At 41.4% G+C, this 22,177-nt stretch overlaps 1 protein-coding gene across 4 annotated transcripts in view; it reads right to left on the minus strand.

The window, feature by feature from the left end:
* Window positions 1–254: 254 nt before the first annotated feature.
* EBF1 (EBF transcription factor 1) overlaps window positions 255–22,177 on the minus strand; it is a 375,979-nt gene continuing 354,056 nt past the window's right edge. For all 4 annotated transcript variants that reach the window (XM_080942375.1, XM_080942374.1, XM_080942376.1 and 1 more), the window contains 5 exons: window positions 14,722–14,787; window positions 13,795–13,972; window positions 12,952–13,131; window positions 9,376–9,570; window positions 255–2,714 (listed from right to left, as the gene is read on the minus strand). In XM_080942375.1, coding sequence (XP_080798501.1) covers window positions 2,683–2,714; window positions 9,376–9,570; window positions 12,952–13,131; window positions 13,795–13,972; window positions 14,722–14,787 — 651 coding nt within the window. In that variant the 3' untranslated portion in view covers window positions 255–2,682. The remainder of the gene's footprint in view (window positions 2,715–9,375; window positions 9,571–12,951; window positions 13,132–13,794; window positions 13,973–14,721; window positions 14,788–22,177) is intronic.

Below are 22,177 nucleotides of genomic sequence, written 5' to 3' on the forward strand. Positions count from 1 at the left end.
AGACAAAATATGGCTTTAGACCTTAGACATCCTCAGGCCAGCGCTTACCACACGAATTCAGACAACCTTTCTGAGTACGGAGAAGCAATGCTAAACCTTGCTTATATTTTTTTTCCAGTTTCTTTTTATTATTATCATCAGTTGTCATTATTATTATTTCTCACCATGAAAAATCAGCTTTCCTCCCTCCCCTCCCGTACCAGCCCCCTCCCCAACTTCCCTCCCCTCCCCTCCCCAACCCATAAAAATCCGCACTCTGACAGTCTAGTGAAAACCATTGGAACCCACACGGAGCATGCACAGTCGCAGCATTGTTAATGTTCGCTTGCTCTACTAGAAAAAGTAACATTGTCTTAAAGTAACAAAACAGTTCTTTTGTGCTTTTCAATTTCTTTTTTTTTTTCTTCTTTTTCTTTTTTTTTTTTTTTTCTTAGAATGTTAGTGATGGCTGACGGTGGGGGTGCACAGTACAATGTACAGGTGAAATGGATATGATTTTTGCATTGTTAAGGCATCCAATCTGCTGGTTTATATTTATGTGAAAGACAGAGAATATACAAGCAGACTTAAGAAAGAAAGTATGTTCATTGATCTCTATGAAGTTTCTCCCCCATATTTAATGCACAAAATGCGTCACTCCAAAGGGAGAGATTCCATGCATATTAATAGAGTAAAACAGCATTTTTTGTATGCTTCCAAAGCAAAGGATACATTATTTTTAACTCTACAGAACTAAATACTACAAGAATAATATGCTACTATTTTTTTGCCATATATTGGAAAAAACTTCTTAACTTACAAATAATACAAAAATAGACAATGGCTTTTGGGTGGAAATAAAAAAAAATGAAGCATGGTTTAAAACAATACTAAAAATACCTATAAATGAATCGTTTAAAAATCACATTGAAACAGTTAATACAACCATGAGAGGCCAAACTATACGCGCACTGTTTACAAAGCAAACTCACACACAAAATAAACTGGGGGCGGGGGATGGGAGGAAGGAGAGAAAAGCAATGTACAAATTCCGAAGATAAATACATTATTTATATGGATATTTTACAAAATCCTCATTAAAACATAAACAAACAGAAAGCTTTTGAATTAACTTTGCAGTTAAGTGCAAGCTAAAGGTAGTGCGCTTTTTATTTCTTTGCAAAATATGCAGTAAAATTCTTTGCGTGTGTGAGATCAAAAATCATCTTAAGACATTAAAATGTATAAATAAAACAACAATTTTGGCAAAAAAAATCACAAAAGAAATCTACAGTATTTATAACTACGTACAGAAACAGAAGGGCAAAGGTCAGCAGGAACACGCCCCCTCGGAGCCTTGCTGGCTGAATCTTTGCTATGGATTCGTTAAGAACACTTGCCAGTTGAAAGCAAAATTTCCCATAGAAAGCTGAGTTTGAAGCCTCACCCTTCCCTTCCTCTCTCCCAATTTCCTTTCACACTGAACCCCAAAGCACTTTACCTGTTGGCTGAATATATAACTTTCCAGCCATGCGGGGTCTTGCTGATACAGACCTCCATGTGATTTGGGAGTCCGGAACAGCATACCTACTTGCCTTTGTGGTTTTGCTTTGTTTGGATTTTTGAACCCGGATATAGAGTTAATATTTAGGATTCCAGCATGAGTAAGCTTGGATCTCTTGATGGTGGAGTGCGAACAAGGTTTTGGCTTGGTAAGCTGGAGGCCATTTGTGGAATTCTGTGCCTGGACCCTGTCCGGTGAAGTTTTGAAGGAGATTCTTGCTCGGTTCACGTGCTGCTCCGCTCTCAGAGGCCGCTTGGCTTCGGGAGAAGTTGACGTCAAAGTAAAAGAGTAAGATCGGGTTTAAAGATGCAGGGTGTTCTGTTTTGTTTTTGTTTTTAAAACAATCTGTCTAGAGGCACTGGATTTTCTGAGTACAAGGGAACACGTGATCATGTATGTCGCTTGGTAACTTCCCAGGTTGAGCTCATTTATTTACACAGTTACTTAAGACAACCATACAAAAGAGAAAGAAGCTTGCACCGCTAAGGGATGGCGTGTTAAGTTAGATATTGAGAATGCACTGTCTGAGCTAACTACCACTGATATGCTTTAAGGCGCAGAAGCCGACCCTTAGTTTTCTAGAAAAACAAAAACAAAAAACTAAAACAAAACAACCTAACTGGCATTCCTATTCTGCCCCATACAAGCTTTTTTTTTTAATTTATTTTCCCTGTTTTTCTTCTTTTTTTTTCCTTTTTAGCTTTTTTGTAAATATCACCACTTCATTCTCCCCTTACATAGCTTTAAAAACATCATAAATTAAAACATGGAGTCTTATTTATAGTGGCCCTTGTGTGTAGCTTAATGGTTTATAAAAGACAAATGATTGCAGAGTTAAGCTCGAGAAAAAAAAAAGAAAGAAAGGGAAAAGAAATGTGGGCTTGCTTTTTATCAATACAGAATAAATATATCCCCCAGATACTTGGGGAGCACAACTTCAACCAACACCCTGCTCTGGCAGACCCCCTTTCCAATTTCAGCATTTGCAAGGTCGGTGATTTTGTTTAAAAATCTGCAGTTATTGTGTGGTTCCTCTTTAAAAAGGCCTGAGTTAAAAGTTCCACTCTGGGACTCCTGTCAGATTACTTTCGTAGCAGAATCCAACCTCTTCATTAATAAAACTCTTCAAGGCATTTCTTTCACATGGGAGGGACAATCATGCCAGATATCGCTACGAAGAGAAAAGACAGAAGTCAACGGTTTTGCATCCAAACATTTCACGAGGGAGCAGAGACACAACAATTAAAAAAAAAAAAAAAACCTCACACATGACAATGGTAATTGAATATTAACCAGATGCCCTTGCATCTTCCTGGGAATGAATTGTTCCATAAAATATACATGTACCTTATTAAAAAATTATATTCATGTATATTTGTCCCTCACGGGGCATCCTAAACATTCCTTCAAATCTGACTTCAATTTTAAGACATAGATGGAAAGTGGCATGGTTTGAATACCACTGGGAAAGTTGCAGCCTAAGACTTTGCAAAATAGTGAAAATTTTCAGTTTGTCATTCTGCCTCCCCCCCATTCACATATGAAATATAAAGAAATGGCCCGCTATAACTGCCAACAATTTCTGGAAGCAGTCTCTCCTTATGTTCTTTATTAGCATGAAAATTAAGCAACAGAGCAACCATCTGAGGGCCTTCCCTTCAGCCCTAGCTGGAAAAGGACATGCCAGCCACAGCAGGCATTGTTCACAGGGGAAGTGAAGTCCAGAGGAAGGGGTTAGAGGAGAAGAGTGTATTTGCCTGAAACTGTAGGATGCCTTTTCTACCTTCAGGATTTCTGGATCTGAGCACAGCCACTAGGAAGAAAAAAAAAACTGTGGCCTGTGAAGGGAAGACCTGTTTTAAGTCAACCCAATTTTTATTTTGGAGTTAGGCCCTGCATAGCAGTATTTAGAAAATTCTGCCTCATGCCTGCCCACTTCTGAGTGTCTTCCCCTGAAATGGCTAATTGTCTGCCTGACCCTCAGCCTCCTTGGCTAGAACATGAAATGAACTGCAGCAACTCAGAAGTTAGTGAACATTTAAGTAGAAGTAGAAAGCCTGGGTCTAACCCTAACCCTAAGGCAGGTTGCCTCTGCCTATGAAGCTACCATTTCTGCTTCTTGGAGCTAGCTGAAAGCACTGTTAAACTTCTCTGGTCTTTGTTTTCCTCTACATCAAATAGACACCATTTCATAGGGTACACTCAACATCAAGGATGTGAAAAATAGGGGTTTGCTGTAGAAAAGACAGTTTGGTAATTTGAAAATATACCAAGACAAGAGAGATGCCTGTGTAAAACCACAGACATGGCCATCTTGGGCTAACACGAGGTCGGGGGGGGGGGCATTTTCTTTCCTTTTTATTGACAAACCTGAACTTAAGTGAATACTCTTATTAGTGTTTAATGCAGGTATGGAGAAAGTGGACCTCTTTCCCTTCCTTTGTCTAAACCATCAAGTGTGGAAAATGTACCTTAAAAATGCAGGAACCCCATTAGCACAGATGGACAGAGGGAGGCCAGGCCATGTGTCCCCCACATTACTCTGGCTCCCCTACCCCAACCCCTGACATTTTAGAGTCAATTAAAAGGAAAACCCAAAAGTATTTTTGCCAAACACTTTTTCCGTTAATTTTTAAGCCCATCTGTATTCGTAAGGAAATTCAATCCACATGTTTCTGATTCATTTACACGTAAATCATCCAAATGTTGTTTTGCAAGAGCCCCTTTTGCAGTCCAAAAGCTCCTGGAGTCCTTTCCTAAACCCTCATAAGCCTTTCTTTCTTAGAAACAGGAAGTCATCTTTTGCCAAATGCAGCCTGACTTAAGCCCCCAACCCCCTGCCACCCAAGATTTGAGATCAGTTGAAAAAACAGTCTCCTTAAGAGCTGAGTGAGCCCTAGATTTCACTGAACTCAGGGGCAGTGGTAGGGGGGAGCTTAGTATTTAAACCCTGGGTCTTAACTTGAGAGTTACAGATGCTGCAGCCTCATGTATAAGGATTGGTAGGGATGGGGGAGGAAGGACCCTTAGTGTGCTAGCTCAGTTCAACTTTGGGTCCCTAAGCCTGAGCCAGGTGGATCCTCTACCTTTATTATTGATAGCAGGATGTAAACCCAGTAGCCAATGAAGCTAGTCTCTCTTTCAAACAAACAAACAAATAACATATGTTCCTGGTATGGAAGGGCAGTCTCTGCCCTGGGACAGTTCCAGAAGTGTCAATATGATCTAAATTGAAGCAGGAAGCTGACAAACCTGCTGTTTTAGCTCATGGATTCTTAGATGTGTCCATTTGTAACCTAGATGGTCACTTACCATCTGACTTACAGGGTTTTGTAAAGGGTTACTGCACCCTACACTTCTCTTACACAACAAAATACTAGCAGTTTGTGGCCTGAGTCTAGACACCTCAAAAGAGGCCCTCCCAATAACGAAACCTCACTGCGTGACTGCATGACAATCCTGGGTCTAAAAGCTGTTTTTCTATCTGTGCTGCAATCTGAAAATTAAGTATGTGGGTGAGAGGGATGTGTATTAGAGACTTGGCATGTCCCAAAACTGCTGCTGAAAGGCTCACTTGCTTAAGTAAGGTTGGGGCTGATTTCCATGAGACACCACATTCCCAAGACTGTGCCAAGACAAGACCATAGTGGCTTTGCCATGGTCCCCAGTGCTGGATGATCATGTTTTCTGAGGGGGATCCCAAAAACCATTGTGTTGAAAGGCAATCTAATCCATCTTAAAGGTTCTTATTTTGATAAGAACTAAGACACTGGTTGAAACCTCCACAGAGTTGGGAGAAACTGAAAAAAAAAATGAGGATGTAATCTTTTCCCGAACTACCTCAGGTATATAAGTATTGTGGGCTCATCAGGTGTCCAGTGAGGCAAGACCTTCTACAGACTGAATGCTGAGAGAGACAAGGACAGAGACAGGCAGAGTTCTGTAAGATACTAAGTTACATAATATTTAGGGTCAAGAAGAGCCTGAATGTCAACAAGGTATAAGGAGGGGGGTTGCTATGACGACTTCACAAAATCTCTCTGATCTTCTTATCTTAGTTAGTGGTCATTTTGTTGGCATGTGATAGTTCTGTCCCAACTCTGAAGTCCTCATGTAGGACTCAGGCTCTCTCAGGGACAACTGTTTTAGAAGGAAAAAGACATTTTTTCCCCCATGGACAAGGGCTAAACAAAGCTGGTGACCCAAGGCTTTGTTCTAAAAAGACAGTTTTACTTGGGAGTCTAGGATTAAGAGTTATCATGATGTTGATGACTTTATCAAGATAAGAATGGGTGGAGCTTTTTCTACATGTTTATCAGTCAATTCAGAGGGCAGCTGAAGTTTCCAGAGTTTTACACATGACATTAATTGACCTTAGTACACGCAAATGCCTTTAGCAAACAAGATGGAGAGTTGGCTTTGCATATCTGCAGACTCAGCATCTGCATGTTGGCCCATCACAGATCAACAATGTGAAGAAGGACCATATTAAGCAGAATAAGTTGGACTCAGAAAGACAAGTACCACTGTCCTCACATACACATATTAACGACAAAGCTGATCTAGAAGCAGACTAGGATGCTGTTTGCCACCGCTGGGAAGTGGGGCAGGGAAGAGTGGACAAAGATGCTAATGGGTGCAGTGTACAAGTGAATAGGAGGACAGGTAACTTCTAATAGCACCAGAGTCTAACTGTTGGCAACCAACCAAATGTTTCAAAATTGCTAGTAGCAAGAGCTCACTTTCCTTATAAAGAACTGCTACATTTTCTAGGTAACAGATGCAGTAACACATTGCTTAGAGAAACACTCTTGGTACAGGTGCTTCTCAGCTTAACACAATGCTCTCCCTGGGTTGGAATTCCCAGTTGCTTTTCACTAGAGAAATAGTTCAAAGGCAGCTAGTCTATGAAATGACCGGATCCTGCTTCTTGCTACTTGTTCATGGCTGGGAGCCAGCCTCTCTTGGTGTAGATCTGTCTCACAAATCTGAGTACTGTGTCTTCTCAAATAGAGAACAAGCTTTCAAAGCTGTTATACCCTGTTCCTCTACATGGATGTAACCTGGTGGTTCAAATATAATATGGCAAAGCATCCTGGAGGTTGAACAGAGTTGAGTAAATGCTTGGAGTTCCTCTATCTGCTAACTGAGTGTCTGTGGACAAGCCATCTCTGTGTCCTCATCTGTAAGTGGATGAACTAAGCATGGACTAAGCAGTCACCTAAAAAAGCACTGGAGAGGAAGCCTTGTGTCGTGGCATAAGCCAGGCTGGAAGCAAGCCTTCCCACAGTGCTGGTGTGACCCCATTCTAAGCACCACACCCAGTCACTGTGCAGATCTCCTGCTGGCAAAGGGGTGGTGAAGGATCAGGCTTTAAAAAATGAAAGACGTTCACTTAACAGTGATAGTTAGAGGTAAATAGGCCCTTAAACATGTAAACTGTCTAAATGAGTAGCATCTAGTCTTATTTACATGGTCAATCTGCTTTCCAACTCTTCCTTAGACACTTGTCTGGTCTGAATGAATGATCTAAGTTCTGAACTGAGTGAGTCAAAGTGAAATGTCCTGGGTCATACCGCATGCATCCCCCCCACACTGATTATCACAACTCTCCCTTTGCATCTTGTTCCTGATATCAACTATGAATGTGTTGGCTAGTTTTATATCAACTTGACATGGGGTAGAATAATCTGAGAGGCGGAAACCTCAATTGAGAAAATCCTCCCAAAATATTGGTCTGTTGGCAAGCTTGTAGGGCAATTTCTTAATTAATGATTGATGGGGGAGGGACCGGCTTATTGTGGGCGGTGCCATCCTTGGGCTGGTGGTCCTGGGTTCTGTAAGAAAGCAGGCTGAGCAAGCCATGGTGAGCAAGCAGTTAGCTGGACTCTTTTATGGCCTCTGAATCAGCTCCTGCCTCCAGGTTCCTGCCCTGTTTGAGTTGCCACCCCCCACTTTTAAATGACTACTTCTTAGTGATGGAGAATATAAGCCAAATAAATCTTTCCTCCCCAAGCTGCTTTGGTCATGGTGTTTCAATATAGCAATAGGAACCCCAACTGAGAAACTAACCAAAAGTTGATATTGTCCATTAAGAATTGTTAGCTTTACCCCCTCCATATATACCATCCTTACTTCAATCTATATGAGAGTTTAGGTGTTCCAGCTGGGGTAATCCTGAGGAAGGCATGCATTTTTAGCCGATAGAGAATATAGTTAGCATGAATGGGAGGGTACAGGGTATTTCCTGGTCTGTCCATCTGGCCTGGGATGTATTTCCAGAGTAACAGACTTTCCACCTTTCATTAAGATGATAGGCTGGTAAGTGTATGTCTTATTGATGGCAAGTTATTCTAGGCACTGACTTTGCTATGCCAAGCAAGCTGCCCACAGGTTCTGAGGAATGTTCTAAAAAGTTCTGTCAGAGGTAGTGAGGCACAATCATGTAGTTGCTCAGTCTCTGGGGTTGTACCATTTAGGTTCAGTCTTGATTCCAATGTGTCCTCACTATGTCCCTTAAATGACCCAAGCTTGACTGTTCCCTTCTATACACTGAGCTTGCTGAAGAGTGTGCTTTCTTCAGCAAGAAGTAATATGTGCCTACATGTTAAACAGGGCATACACTTCCACATGAGAAATAAAGCTGGGAAGTCCCAGGTGTGTCACTGCCCCTCTGATCTCCACAGTTGCCCTCTATAAGTGACAGGCTGGCCACAGAAACCAGGCTCTGTGGTGAGTGGTGCAGGGCAGGGATGGGGGACAGAATCCTATGGTTTTTTATTCACTTCCACCTCCACTGTCTGCCTGATGTCTGTGACCTGTATTTACCCTCCCTAAGCTTGATCACTAGGTACTGAACCGATCTAATGACCCCTATACCTCATCAAGACATTATAGGGATTAAATAGATAAAGCCTGCTCTGTGCTTAATAGAGCACCTGTTTGGTGCTCAATATATGGTGGTGATTATTTTATTGACTTTATTTTCTTGTAAGCTGTCTTGGAAACCTAAGATACATCCCTGGAAAGTGTTAGGTTATAGAAAGAGATGACATTTTGGGCCTGATTATGATGTCAATGGATGTCACACACCAGATAGGAGGAGTCAAGTGATACTGGAACCTCTCTCCACCTTGAGTTTTCTCATCTGTAAGATAGGAACTGTGAGCATCTATGTCACCATCTTGCTGTTGGGGACACATGAGGTCCCAGAGGGCCGATACCATTCACAGAGTCAAGCCCATGAGAAAAAGTCAGCACATTTTTAAAGTTGGACTTTTTTTTTTCCCTTCCCCCTCAATGAATGAAAAAGGTCAGCTCAAAACCTGATAGTCCTGGCACTGTACAGATTTAATATGAATATTCCAGTGGTTCTCAAGAGGTCTCTGACGTTTGTTATACTGGTCCCTTAACCTTGGGCTCTGAATGGACTGTAGCTGCCCCTTCTCTTCACAGCCTTATCCTGGCACAAGCCACAAGAAGAGAAGACCAAGTAACCTACTTCAGGGGAAGGCCTGTCCCAGGAGAGACTCTGCCATGAGGAACATGATAGTATCTACAAAACACCAGCCGGATAAAGGCACCAACAAAGAACAGGAAAGTACAAAAGGGAAATGGTGGCATTAGTAAATGGTTGTGGTGTTCTCCAGCAAGGCGTGAGCTGGAGCAGAGTTCCTGGAGCAGGAAGGAGGATGCTACAGACACAGAGCAGGGGTAGTGGCTGAGACCTGAAACCATTAGCACAAAGGGAAGTCAGGGCCAGTAGACCCATGGGCCAACCTCCGTCCCCACCCCCCACTTACAACAACCTGCTTCAGGCCTCTGGAACTTACCTTGCAGGCTGTTCCCATTGGTGCTGGTGCAGGTGGGAGGCGGGGAGGTCTGGGGTCTGACAACTGGTGCAAAAGCACTCTTCTGTTTCACAGCGGAGACCATGTTGGCTGGTGAGAAGGAGAAGATGCCCGAGGAGCTGCTGCAGTTGGAGGGGAGGCTCGTAGATGACGCCATGGTGGGGCTGGATGGCACAACTGAGGGTGACAATGAGAAAGGAGAATTACATCCAGAGATGAAGAGGCTTGCAGAGATCTGACCTCTGCTGTAACCATTCTTGGGCAAGACCTTCCCTAAACTATCAGGATCCCCACCCCTAATGTCATCACTTGGTACTTAGCATGTGCTACCTTCAAGTTAGTGACCTTCATGATTGTACTGTGGGCTTATTGCATGCCCAGCAATGTGCTAGTCACTAGCGTCCCAGGGGATTTCCAGGGGTGCACCAATGATCCCAACACATGGAGCATGTTGTGGAAAGAAATACAGAGCCTCCATCCTTCAATCTTTTATTTTTGGCAAGAAAGCAAAAAAACCTAATCCTTCCTTATCAGGGACTGCACAGCACAGGAGGGATCAGGGTAAAGGCAGACGTGGTATCAGAGAGGAGAGGACTTTATAAAGGAGCTACCAGGGAAAGTCTTCCACCTCTGGCTTAAATAAGGTGCCAACATAGCATGTGGGGGTGGGGGGACAGGGAGAGGCTAGTTTGAGTGGATGTGATCACCAGTGAAGGAATGCAGTGGGTAAAGAAATGGAGGGAATCGACTTTAGGCTCAAGCAGGTGGTAGTGTGCATAAGCCTCCTTTCTTTCCAAGGGTCTGGATGTGGCTAGGCGTGGTGGATGCTCTACCACACAGATTCCAGTAGGTAGAAGGGCAGGTAAACAAGAAACTACCACATGTGGCATTGATGGAAAACACATAACTATTAATCCAGGTTTCAAATTCTCTATTCTCACTTTCCATGGAGTCCTCTGGCAAAGCCTGTGGGGTGAGAAGGGGCCTTTGTCTCAGGGAATCCATGCTGAGGACACTCTGGCCATCCTGGGTATTTCAAAAGACGGTGACATGAGGCTGGTGTTTTCATACACATGGTTCCTTTGCCTCTAACATCCTAGATACTCCTGGGTACAATATTGTTTATGTCACTTAATAAACATCGCATATTCTTTGTGATGCACAGGACTCTTCACGACTTTTCATCTTGTCAGTTGATAAAATGGGGACTTAAGACATTTTTTTTTCTTAACATGTAGGCAAATTGGAAGTGAAGAAGTAGTTGAGAAAACAGCCCAAGGAAATACTACATATACATAATACTCTTTCCCCTGCAAAGGAATCATCCACAAAGGAAACAGTCCACCAGGTCTGAAGAGCAGATTGGCCCTAGCTGGTGCTTGGTCTCTTAGCTTTGGAAAGTTGGGGATCTGGGGACCAGATCTGTCATAGGAAGTGACAGCCATGGGGGTTGGGCGTGCCTTTATTGTCAGGCCAAGTCAGCATGGGTCCAAATGGGCACAGTGCTTACTGGAGGAGAATGGAGAGGCTTTATCCACACCTCAGAGTTCTCCCCAACGTTTTCTAGACTGTACTTCTTTTCCTTTAATGAGACCGGCATTTTTATCCATCTCTTAGGATTTGTAAATGCGGGGATGTGCTCAATAATAACACCCATTTAAATTGCAAAATTCCTGCACTGGAGGTTTGATTTTTAAATATTCTTAGACTTGAAATCCTGCTGGCTCACCAAGGAAGGCAATTAATCTCGTTGGCAAATGTGATCATTATGTGTATTTAGAGGTGGGGAGTTTGGGGGGGCAGTTAACAAGAAAGGGGTAAAATATAGTAGAATCTTGCCATTTGTTACGACAGTATTAGTTACCAGCAGCCACACCACAAAATGTGCTCACCCGTAGAATGTCTTATTTTTTTTTTATTTTGTCAGAATTTTTTCAACATGAGTGGTTTATGAATAATTAATTATTACAGAGGCAAATATTCAAATCAGCCAGGCTCTGTGTTTGTTGTTTTATTTGCATTTATGCAGATAAAACCATCCCATCTGAGGGCCTATTTGGGAATTTAATACTGTATTTGTGAGCGCTGAGGAAATCAATTAATGGAAATTAAATGTTCAAAGTTTCTCAGACTGACAGATGTGATCTCAGGCAGAAGTCATTGGGTGTCCTCACAGGCTTGGGAAGGTGAACAACCCCAGCTCCTAAATTGAATCACTACCATATAGCAATTAGCTTATTGATTTAATTAAGAATGCCACCTTTTAATTCTCAGGTCATGATTGAAACATTTTCTGATTGAGTAGCTGGGAGAATGCTGAGGGATAGATCTTCAATAAATCAAAATCTAATGTGAAACTGACCCCACTATTGGCTGGTAAACTGACTCAGCACATGCAGATGAGACTCTGGCAAAATTCAAATGTTCTACAAATGGAGAATAAGTTAGAAATAAAAATAGAGTACATCCTGAGCACAGAATTTCCTCAGATACAGTTCAGGGTCAGGAATATCTGTCCACCTTCAAGTGGTTAGCCACAAATTCCACTCAGCAATCCAGCATTGTTTTCTATACTTTGAGCTACAATTCATGAATATTCTTTCATTTAGCAACACACTCGTTCCTCTACAAATGTCTATGCATCTAGCCACATTTTCTATATCTGAAGAACTCTCCGAAATGTTCTAGATGAACTTGACCATCTATGGAAAAGTCCTCAGAGGGAGAGCAAGAGGTTATGAGGAAAGAACTGGTACCGTAGAGAAAAACATCAGTTTGCTCTTTAGATGTATGCATTTATATGTAAAGATGCCAATTGCTGCATTCTCTAGCTACAATTGAAGTGTTGTGGCCAAACAAATCCTGTAAGATAAAATTCCTTAAGGTAGGAATAGGGCACCTAGGACTATTCATATTCTCTTTCTCTCCCTCTCTCTCTGTCTGTCTGTCTCTGTGTGTGGGTATGTAGGAGTGTATATAGGGGTGTTTTATCTTGCCAGATTTTTGTGAAAAAAAAAGTTTGGATCTTTTTTTTATGAGTATATAATACACAGAAAGGAAAGCAGAAGCATCAGCAAACAAGTTCTATTATTTAAGTAGGTGAGCTATTGTTGCAGCATCAGGATAGTGACTCAGATTTCCAAATACTTTTCTCCTTTGCCAGGCCTGAGGACCAGATTTTGGCAAGCACCATCTTATCCCTGTTTCCCCAAGACAAACAGGCGAAGATGTGGTTCAGATACTTCTTTTTAGGATGGGAATGAGGAGACATGGAAAGGACATGAACTTATTCCAGGGCCTTCAGTTAGTAACTACTAGAAAGTGGGTGGTGACCCCATTGAGCTCTGACCACAGCATGAGTTCTTGGAATGGCCCTTGGCTTTGTGCAAGGTGAAATGGCAGAGATCTCTGCTGGAGGGAATGGTATTCAAGTATTGACGGTAGCAGGCATGGGGGGGGCATTGGAGCTCGGACCAAACAGCCATGCCCAGCTGGCTTCTCTGCATGATACTAAGCTCTGCAAAGGAAACATAAGACTTGAGACAGATATCTACTTACTGGCATAGGGTGAGTTGGCAGCTGAGCCATTGAGGAACGTTGGGGAACCGCCTAAATTGGACATGGCGGCAGAGCCGTAGCCGTTCATGCTTGTGGTGACAGAGTTATAGTTGGTCTGCTGTGGGGTGGTGCTCGGCACATAGCCATGTGGTGACACACTGCTTGAGTTGCGGGTGAAACCTAAAAAGTGAGGGGACAAACCAGAGGTGAGAGTAGCAGTTGGATGGTGCATTCCTGGGAGACCTGTGGTATAAGGGAGCAACAGCTCCATGATTACCCCTCACTGGAACTGAGAGGGGAAAGACCTGATGATTCATGTGCATGGGCCGGTCGTGCTATCTCTGTGATTAAAATGGGAAGCTAGAAAAGACACATTTCTTAGGAGATCATAAATACTTAGCAGGCCTGGGAGAAGTGGCAATGCAGGGCCTATAAATTATCATTTGGGAGCAGGAATAAATCCAAATCTAAGAGATGTTCCCCCGAGTTAACAGGTCCCTCTTCCCTGGGCCAGAATGATGTGTTGTGGCCTATGAGAACTTTAATTCCATCCTTCTTTGTCATCTGTCACTCATGATTTATGGTGAAAAGTTGGATATAGAGATGGCTGAATGCATTCTTTCTAGCCCCCTACCAGGTCTCCAGATGTGAAACTAGAAACAAAATCCCATAATAATATTCAATACACACAAGTGGAAAATCTCCTCTTTTAGAAGAAAATAGTTGGTTTTTTTCTTTTCTTTCTTTTCCTTCTTATTTTTTTTTTAATGGTGGGAGCGGTGGGAGCTTGCCTTTGTCATGGGGCAAGGGAAATAGAAGATAAAGAAATAGCTGGCTTCTGACCTTGATTGGTGGCTTGTGATGCCTCAGAGACATTTACAGCCAGTTGTCCACTGAAGGAGTTCACACCCATCATCCCTGCATGAACTGAAGTGTTAGCAAGGGCTGGGAGCTGGTTGTGGTTTCGAGGGACACTGTACAGAGCCTCTGCAATGTCGGCAGCTCTCTTCAGGATAATCTCCTGGAAAGTCAAAGGTACATCTTTGTTAGCTACCCCAGCTCACACTTCCCAATGCTTCCTCTCTGGCATACTCTGTGCCCAGAGCCTGACGTGGTCAGCTGTATTCCTTTCTTTTTCTCAGCTGACACATCTGTGAGGTCAGGCTTCATGATCCTGACTATATCATAGCTGGGGAAACTGAGGCTGTGAAAGGCAAGGTGTTAACTCCAAAACATTCACTTCTTTAAAGACAGAGCTGAGACCCAGAATGCCACATGCTTGACTGAAGCCCTAGTACTGTCAGTATAGGAAAGGACAGTGAGATTTTCCTTCGCCTGCCCATATAGAAACTCAGGGCCAGCAATCCATGTCCCTTGGTGCCATGCAGGGAAACAAAAGTCTAAGGATTAGAACAACTGCTTTTTGAGTAGTGAGCTCAGGAGGGGTGGGGAAGGAATGAGATTGGCCAAATTTGGTTTCCCAAGCCCTTTTCATTCTATTGCTCAGGAAACATGAATGAAACATTATTGGGGCCTCATTGTGTGTTTTGGGAGAAGAAATTAAATTCTTCCTTCCCAGTTAAGATTCACTTTTAAATGGAGCACTTTTCCAGAAAGGCAAATGATTCAATAGAAAAGGAAATAGAATATTTGCAGAAAGCAAGAAAGTCTGAACAGCCCCATGGCATGTGACATCTCAGATCTTTAGGTTTTTAACACTTGAGTATTGCTTTCGTACGCTTTTTTAAGTTCGAGACCTGGAACACTCACCTGGTTGTTGTGGGGCATCCCATACAGGGCTTCAACCAGATCTGCAGCCCTTTTAAGGATCACTTCCTGTCAAGAAAAATAAATAAGTTATAGGCTTCTGGAAGATGGCAGGTGTCTTTATGACTTCCACATGACAGTATCCCCATTCTTTGCCAAGGGACAGTTGTAAAAGCAGTAGCTTGAAGACCCCTAAAATGGTGCTAAGTCATCATCATTGTTCACATAGACACGTGATTGAGTCAATAGCTGAACATCACTGGTACTGCAAGATAAAATATATCACTCAATCATCAGCCATCAACACAATAAAGCACTCATATGTTTATTGCTGAATACAATCGCATGGTCATTTACTAGGTTACTATAATCAATGTCATTCAGCACATGGTGTGAATCCAGAAAATGCGTTTATTTTGTACTTCATTGCTTATTCCAGAAATCATGACCTTATCAGATGGGTTATTTTCAAGGAATTTCCAATCAATCAATCTTAAGTCACCAAAGAAACAGGTAGCCTTAAGCATCTTTTGTTTGTCTTTCTTGTGTGGCAGAGACACAGGAATCTCACACACTGAAAGAATATGATGTTGATGAAAGACGCTTGCACAAGGATTCTGTTGTCTTTAGAAGCCCCCACTGTGCCAATCAATATTCATGACTAGTAGCCTTGATTTCTTGTACTGCAATTCTCTACTATTTCTGTCTTCTCCTAGGTCTATGCTTTACTATTCATTAAGGTAGAAAGAAAAGTAACTCCCTCTTCTTGCTAAGGTAGCCTTCCACATTGGTTTGCATGGTTCCAGTCAATGGGGACACTGCAAAAACACACATTTGGACAAGTGTGAGTCATTCTTGAGATGAGAGGTCAGAAAAAAAAATCCAAGAATGCAAGGCAGAGAGGTGACTTATCAGAAGATCTGTTTACTGTAGCCTAGTGTTAGCAAACGTGCAAATGGAAGTATAACTTTAAAATCAGATGCCTCGGAACCAGAATGGAAAGGCGGTGCTGTTCAATTTTCATACGCTCCAGACACTGATCAGAAAATAGGGCTATAATTGCATTCATTTCGCTGTCACTGTAGCCTCTTCAAAAATCCTTGAACAACTCTTTAAATGACAAGCTTTTAGATATATATTAGCATTTTTTCAATTTGAAATTCTCCACAATATAAGATAAACCAGTTGTCATGCTGCAGTAGCTACTTATCACATATATAATGTCCTAAACTCAAAAATGAGATAGAGGAGGAGTTTCTGACTCCTGATAAACATTGATGCTTAAGTTCCCAGGACATTCCTCCCCCTTGTAAAACAATTCAGTTATTTTCTTCACGAAGGGGTTAGAAAGCATAATGTAACCAATGGAATTTGAACCAATATATCTAAAATCATTCCTTGACTTTTTAATACAAGATACAATATAATCTACCACTTTTTGTTTGCAAAAGTATCTGACCACAGCGATTAACAATTGACCAGGGCACAGGCACACTAAAACCTATCCCCAACTCAATTTCAAAGGCTGCTTCTACCAAAACCTTGTGGCTTCATCTGACTCTGGGGAAAAGATTAAAACAAAAAACCTTATCAACTTAATTCATTTATTAAAAGATTCGCCATATCATTGTCTATGGTCACATATCTCTCCAAATGGATATTTATGCCAATGTTTGGGCTCCACTAGGAAGGCGTTTCTCTCTCTTCATATTTTTACTTTTGAGGAGAAAAAAAACTCAGATCTCCTGTTTGTCAAACTCATGACATAATATATAATGAGAGCGATGGGTTTCAGCTGTAACCGGGGGTTGTAGCCAGTCTACTCATTTCCATTAGTTCCAGGGAATTCAGAAGGAATGCCAGCATCTTAGAAGATTGTATAAGCCTGCACAATTGCATTTTTTTTTTCATAACCAAGTTTTTCGGTGATACGACCAACCCAATAGCTTCTTTGGTACCAGAGGCTGGTTGCCATTTAACCATTTGAATGTGAAGAACATAGATTGTTCCCATGCTCCCCGACCCAACGTTGGATCCCTTTGATCCTTGATATCCCTGTTTTTGATTCATGATGTTGCAGCTTGTTTCTCCAACCCAGCACATGGTCACAGGCATGGTATCAGCATAATGTCACTTCAAACCGTCATCTGAATTTCAAGAAGAATGAGCCTGAGTTTTCTTGTCCAGAAAATTATGTCCTTAAATGATACTTCACCCATCTAAAAATGTCCTTCACTGCAGTAACACAATTTGGGGTTTTATGGAGGCCCATGTTTGGTTTCGCTCTAACAGTGTGATTAGGCTTCTGTTAGTTATTTGTGCAAATGGGAAGGAAGAAAGACATTCTGGGGCCCTCCATGAGTTAGTGCCACAGACCTGCAAGGTGCTTGGATTTCGGTGACCAGAAAATTGCTCTCACCTCCATGTCATTGCGGTCCCAGTGAACTAGCCCCCAAGCGTGTTTGTGTTGGGGATCTAATATATTGCCTTTCAATCAGAGCTGAGAGCCACTGAACACAGAGACAGAACATGACGAGCAGGTCAGGAAAGCAATAAAGATTTTACAGAGCTGTCCAAGGTGCTAAATTTACTCAATAATGGGTTTGGCACCATAGTGTTAACCTCTCATTTACTACCAGTTTGAGGGACTAAATTGAAGTAGCTGACTTCATTTACCTTGAAATGTATATTTTATGACATTATGTAAGAAGATGGAAAGGGCACCACGGTTTTAACAATTTAAAGGCTAAAGCACGTTTAAGATGAAACTTGAATATTTATTGTATATTGCGCTTAAAGTATATAGAATGTTAAGATGTATTGATTAAATTTGTAAAAGGCATTATAAAAATGACAGGTAGTATAAGAGATGTATGTCTTTTAAAATCAAATTGATAGTGTATGCTATCTTTTCTGTGGCCACAAGTGTAATTTTTTTTTGCAGTTTTATATGGTAATCTGAAAATTCTATAATTTTTCACATTAAGAAATGATTGAGCCTAAGATGTTTTTAAAAAAGAAATTTCCCACTAGGGGAAAACTTGATATTTCATATAGTATCTTGTCTTAAATTATTCTTTAAGTCCTATTTTGGTGGCATTAAGTGGGAGTATGGTAGACAGAGCCTTTAATTCTAATATTCAATTTCAATATTTCTCAAAAGAAAAGGTACTTGGCTAGTACTAATATCTAATTTTTCAAGGCATTCATTTGTCAGAGAGATTTTCTCTTCCTTTCATAATGTTAAAATGTTCTCTTGCTCACATTTTTAAACACAAGAGTAGAGATTAAAGTCTTCCAAGATAATTAATTTTATACTTGGATTTCAAAACAAAATCCCATTGGAGAATTAAAAAAAGACATCCATGAGTATCCTAAATATTGAAAATCTCTGGAGCCTCCTTTAAAGATTTTAATGCTTCTTCTCCAACCACAATTCTGAGTCAGACATTATTTTTCTGTGTATAGCCCCTGAAGTTTTAAAGAAACAGTATGTTTGTTCTTAAAACTAACTTCACATTGATCTGTTTTCTCTTATAATAATATCCTATCTCTTGTCCTACAGTGTTCACAAAGTAATGATTGTACAAATGAGGACTTTGGAGTAGGATGGAGCTACATTCCTGCATCCAACAGGAAGTAACAAAAAACTCTAGAGACTCGAACTGAGGTAGGGTTCCAAGAAAAAGTTCGAGTGTAATTTCTAAGGGCTTATTTTATGATTTAATATCACAGCAGATGAATGGGCTGCAAAGAGAAGTACAGGGTTTTTTTTTTTTCCTATGTTTTAATCCAATTAGGTGGTGAGCTATTTCTGAGATACCTGTTGTCATAATGATCACCTGTGAGTATCATTTGAAAAACTTCTTACCCTCCCAGAATTGAGCTTCAGGGTTCTACAAAGGTTACCCATGATGCTTTCATCCTCTGGCTAGTCCACTCTAGCCAATCATCTTTCTCTGTTGTGTTGACACGCTCTTCTCAGTTCAGGTTTAAGCAATTCTCATGAGCCTAGACAGACACTTCTTCTATGGAGTAACCACTCCCCCAGAGACTGAACTTAGCAACGATGGATTAGTAATGGCAGAGAACATGACAGAGGAACTCCTCTAGTCTTTATGTAGAGCCTCTCTATTGCCACCGTTCATAACCCCATTTGGCAAGTAAAGAAATGAAGACTCAGATAAGTCAGCTGGTTTTCTCAGAGTCTACACAGCTGAGGAGTGGCTAAGCTGGAATTCAGACCTGTTACACTTAAAAACCTGAGACCTTCACAGCTATTCTAATCCATCAGAAGTTGTCCAGCTTTACTAATGTTATAGTGTTGGCCATACCACCCAGTCCTGCATAGAATTGATGCTCTAAGTTATTTTGCTCTGATCTGAAAGACATGCAGTTTCATTGTCTACTGCTAAATGCTATACAATACACAATAGACACTTTGAAGCCCTGGACTCATCTAATGTGCTTTCTAAGCTCCTTAAATAATGCTTAGCAAAATCCAGGCCTGGAGAAAATTCCTGAGACGTAAACTATTAGATTTCATTTTCGATCTCCTCAAAGTGCACATCTAGTTTGTATTAGTACATCAGTGATATATTGAGTGAAATTTGGTATTCCTTATGCTGACTTTCTTAATCCAATGTGTAATTTCCCAAAGGTTGAGCTCTGGTATTGTTTTAACATCACTTTTTTTTTTTTTTTTTTTTTTTTTTTTTGTCTTATGAATTTGCTCTTTCATGCCTGCCAGCTTGTATTTACATTTTTAATGTTGTGGTTAATATAATAACTCATATTAGAACATTTATCTCAGGTAATAGGCATCTAGTAATGTGAGTCTGGTCTTTGTACATATCAGCTTGTTATTAGCTATACTCTCAAGCTCTTAGAGGACACATATTTCTTTGTACATTCAAACATAACCACCACAGTGACCTGGAATGTCATCACAAATATGTAGACACAGCCAGCTCATCTTTCCTTTCCTTTCATGACAGTAAAAATCTCTAGCGATTATTCTCCCATCCATGGGAATGATTTCTTTATCCTTTGGTCTCAAAGGTACAGCTGATAACCCAAAGATGAGGGATGTGCAACTATACACACACTCACTTGCAAATGTAGCTCAACATTTGGAGTCATACAGACCACGAATGGGAAGGGAGATAGCATGGATTCCTCTCCCTTACAGCACACAAAAGCCAACTTCCTCAGCTAGGACATCACTACTCTGAATTAACCCATTATGTTTTTAAGTTTCTGAGTTAGATTTTGAGACTCCAGGAACTCATAAGGAACACATTGGTGACTGCAGAAGACAACCTATGGCACCTCCTACACCACCCCAGCCAGGAGAGTAACATTTTGTGGGAGGCAGAAGCCAACAGAAGAGAAACATGACTGACTTCACTGACAAAAATCAAACTGATTATAAAGTGATTCCTGAAGAAAAGAAAACACCCAATAATATCTTGCCACCCCACACCCTCTGACACCCCAGAATACCAACCCCCTTCCTCTTATCAGAGAGTGCAGAAGGCCAGATACCACCAGTATAAAATGAAACAGTGTCAGGATCACTCCTGCCTTGGAACTGATCAGCATCTATCAAGGACGTCAGCACTGACTGGAGAGTTTACAGAGGGGCCCAGATTTTGCCCAGCCCACTAGATTTGTGAGTGCTGCTGGCTCCTTCTCTTCCTGATGCAGAAAGCCCAGGTGACACTCTTGATTTGCAAAGCACCAACACTGAAAAAGCTGATTAGAAGTCTTCAGGGCCCTTCCCCCTACCATGCTGGATGCACCAAGCTGTGAACAGCAGCTCTATCGAGATGGGGGTCCTTTGGAAAAGAGGTTTATATATATCCTAACTTCCTCTGTGTTTAGTTGGCCAAATGGAAAATTCCACAATGCGAGACTCTGCATTCTAAAAATTCAGAATAATGAGGCCAGCGAGGAGACGGGTGAGGCAAACCAAAACAACACTTGGGCACTGCTCAGCTGAATATCCTCAGAGAGACATTCCCCACATTTTTTCATTTTTCTTGCAATATGAAACTTCTTGAAAGAGAGTTTCCCGCACATCATTAGAGGCCCTTGGTGTCACACTTTAACACTCTTCACTCAGAAGCCCTGTGACTGCAAAGAGTCGCTTACATTTAGCGTGGATATAATTAAGCATGTTTCTGTTGAAAGGGGCACTCTCATTATGGCGAAGGACCACTTTAGAGTAAATTGAAATGGAAAGGAATAGCACAGAGGAGGTGGAGGTAGCAAGTGGTTATTTCCAGGGACGCATAAAATGCCAAATGTGTAACAATTAGATTTTACAGCTCTGCACTCTAAAGACTTCAGAGTGTTTTATTATATAAGGAGACTCAGCTGGGGTCGGGACAATGGCTCAGTCAGGAAAGAGCTTGCCTCACCAGCATGAGGACACCAGTTCAATCCCCAAGCCATACATAAGCCAGGTGTAGCTGTGTGTGCTTACAACCCCAGAGCTTGAGAAGCAGAAGGATAGATCCTTGGGGCTTCTCTGGCCAACCATCATAGCTAACTGGGGAGCAGGAAATTCAGTGAAGGACCTTGTCTCAGAATAAAACACTTGGAAAGTGAAGAAGACACCTACCATCCAGCTTTGGCATCCACATGTAACATGTACATATACACAGACACACACACACACACACAATTTTTCTTCTGAATAAATAAATACATACATTCATACTCACCTGAACCTATGGCCTACCCTACTTTGTGTCTATTAACTTTTTTTTTATCATCTTAAAAAGCAATATAATTCAAATTTTAAAATCTGTATCCATTTGCATAAGTTAATTTTTTTTTTAATTTTCATATGTGTGTGAAGAGGGCATCAAATCCTCTGATGTCAGTGCCGAAAAATTAAACTTTTGCCCTCTGGAAGAGTCATAGGCATTCTTAACTATTGTAGCATCTCTCAGGTCTCCAAAATGTTATGCATTTTAAAAAGAGTCTACCATTCCTACTATCAGGGTCCAAGCACCCTTGTGTAGAGAACACACAGGAGAGACTTGGGATTCTATTTTGGCTTCTTGTTCGGTTTGTGTTCATATTAGATGGTAGCTCTCTGACTTCCCAAATGTCTGATTCTGTGTTGTCGCCCAGTGGAGCTAGAGGAATACGAGAAAGCTTGCTTGCTACAATCAGGGGCATAGGAGCCTTCTGAGCGACGAGAGATTAAAATCTGTTGTAAGCTAGCATGTCTGGATCCACGTAAGACATCCTAACTTACATGATTGACTTTTACAGTGGAAAGAAAAAGGCTGTTTTCAAGCAGCTGTTATTGCCTCAATGGGGTGGGGGAAAAATCAATGAAACTGAAATGAACAAGAGATTTTGTCTGAGCTGCAGTTAATACCACTGAAGAGCTATGGATATTAAAAGGTCAACAAATAAATTAGCCAGAGTGTTATGAAAT

The sequence above is a fragment of the Micromys minutus genome (genome assembly GCF_963924665.1).
Source record: "Micromys minutus genome assembly, chromosome: 31".
Lineage (NCBI taxonomy): Eukaryota > Metazoa > Chordata > Mammalia > Rodentia > Muridae > Micromys > Micromys minutus.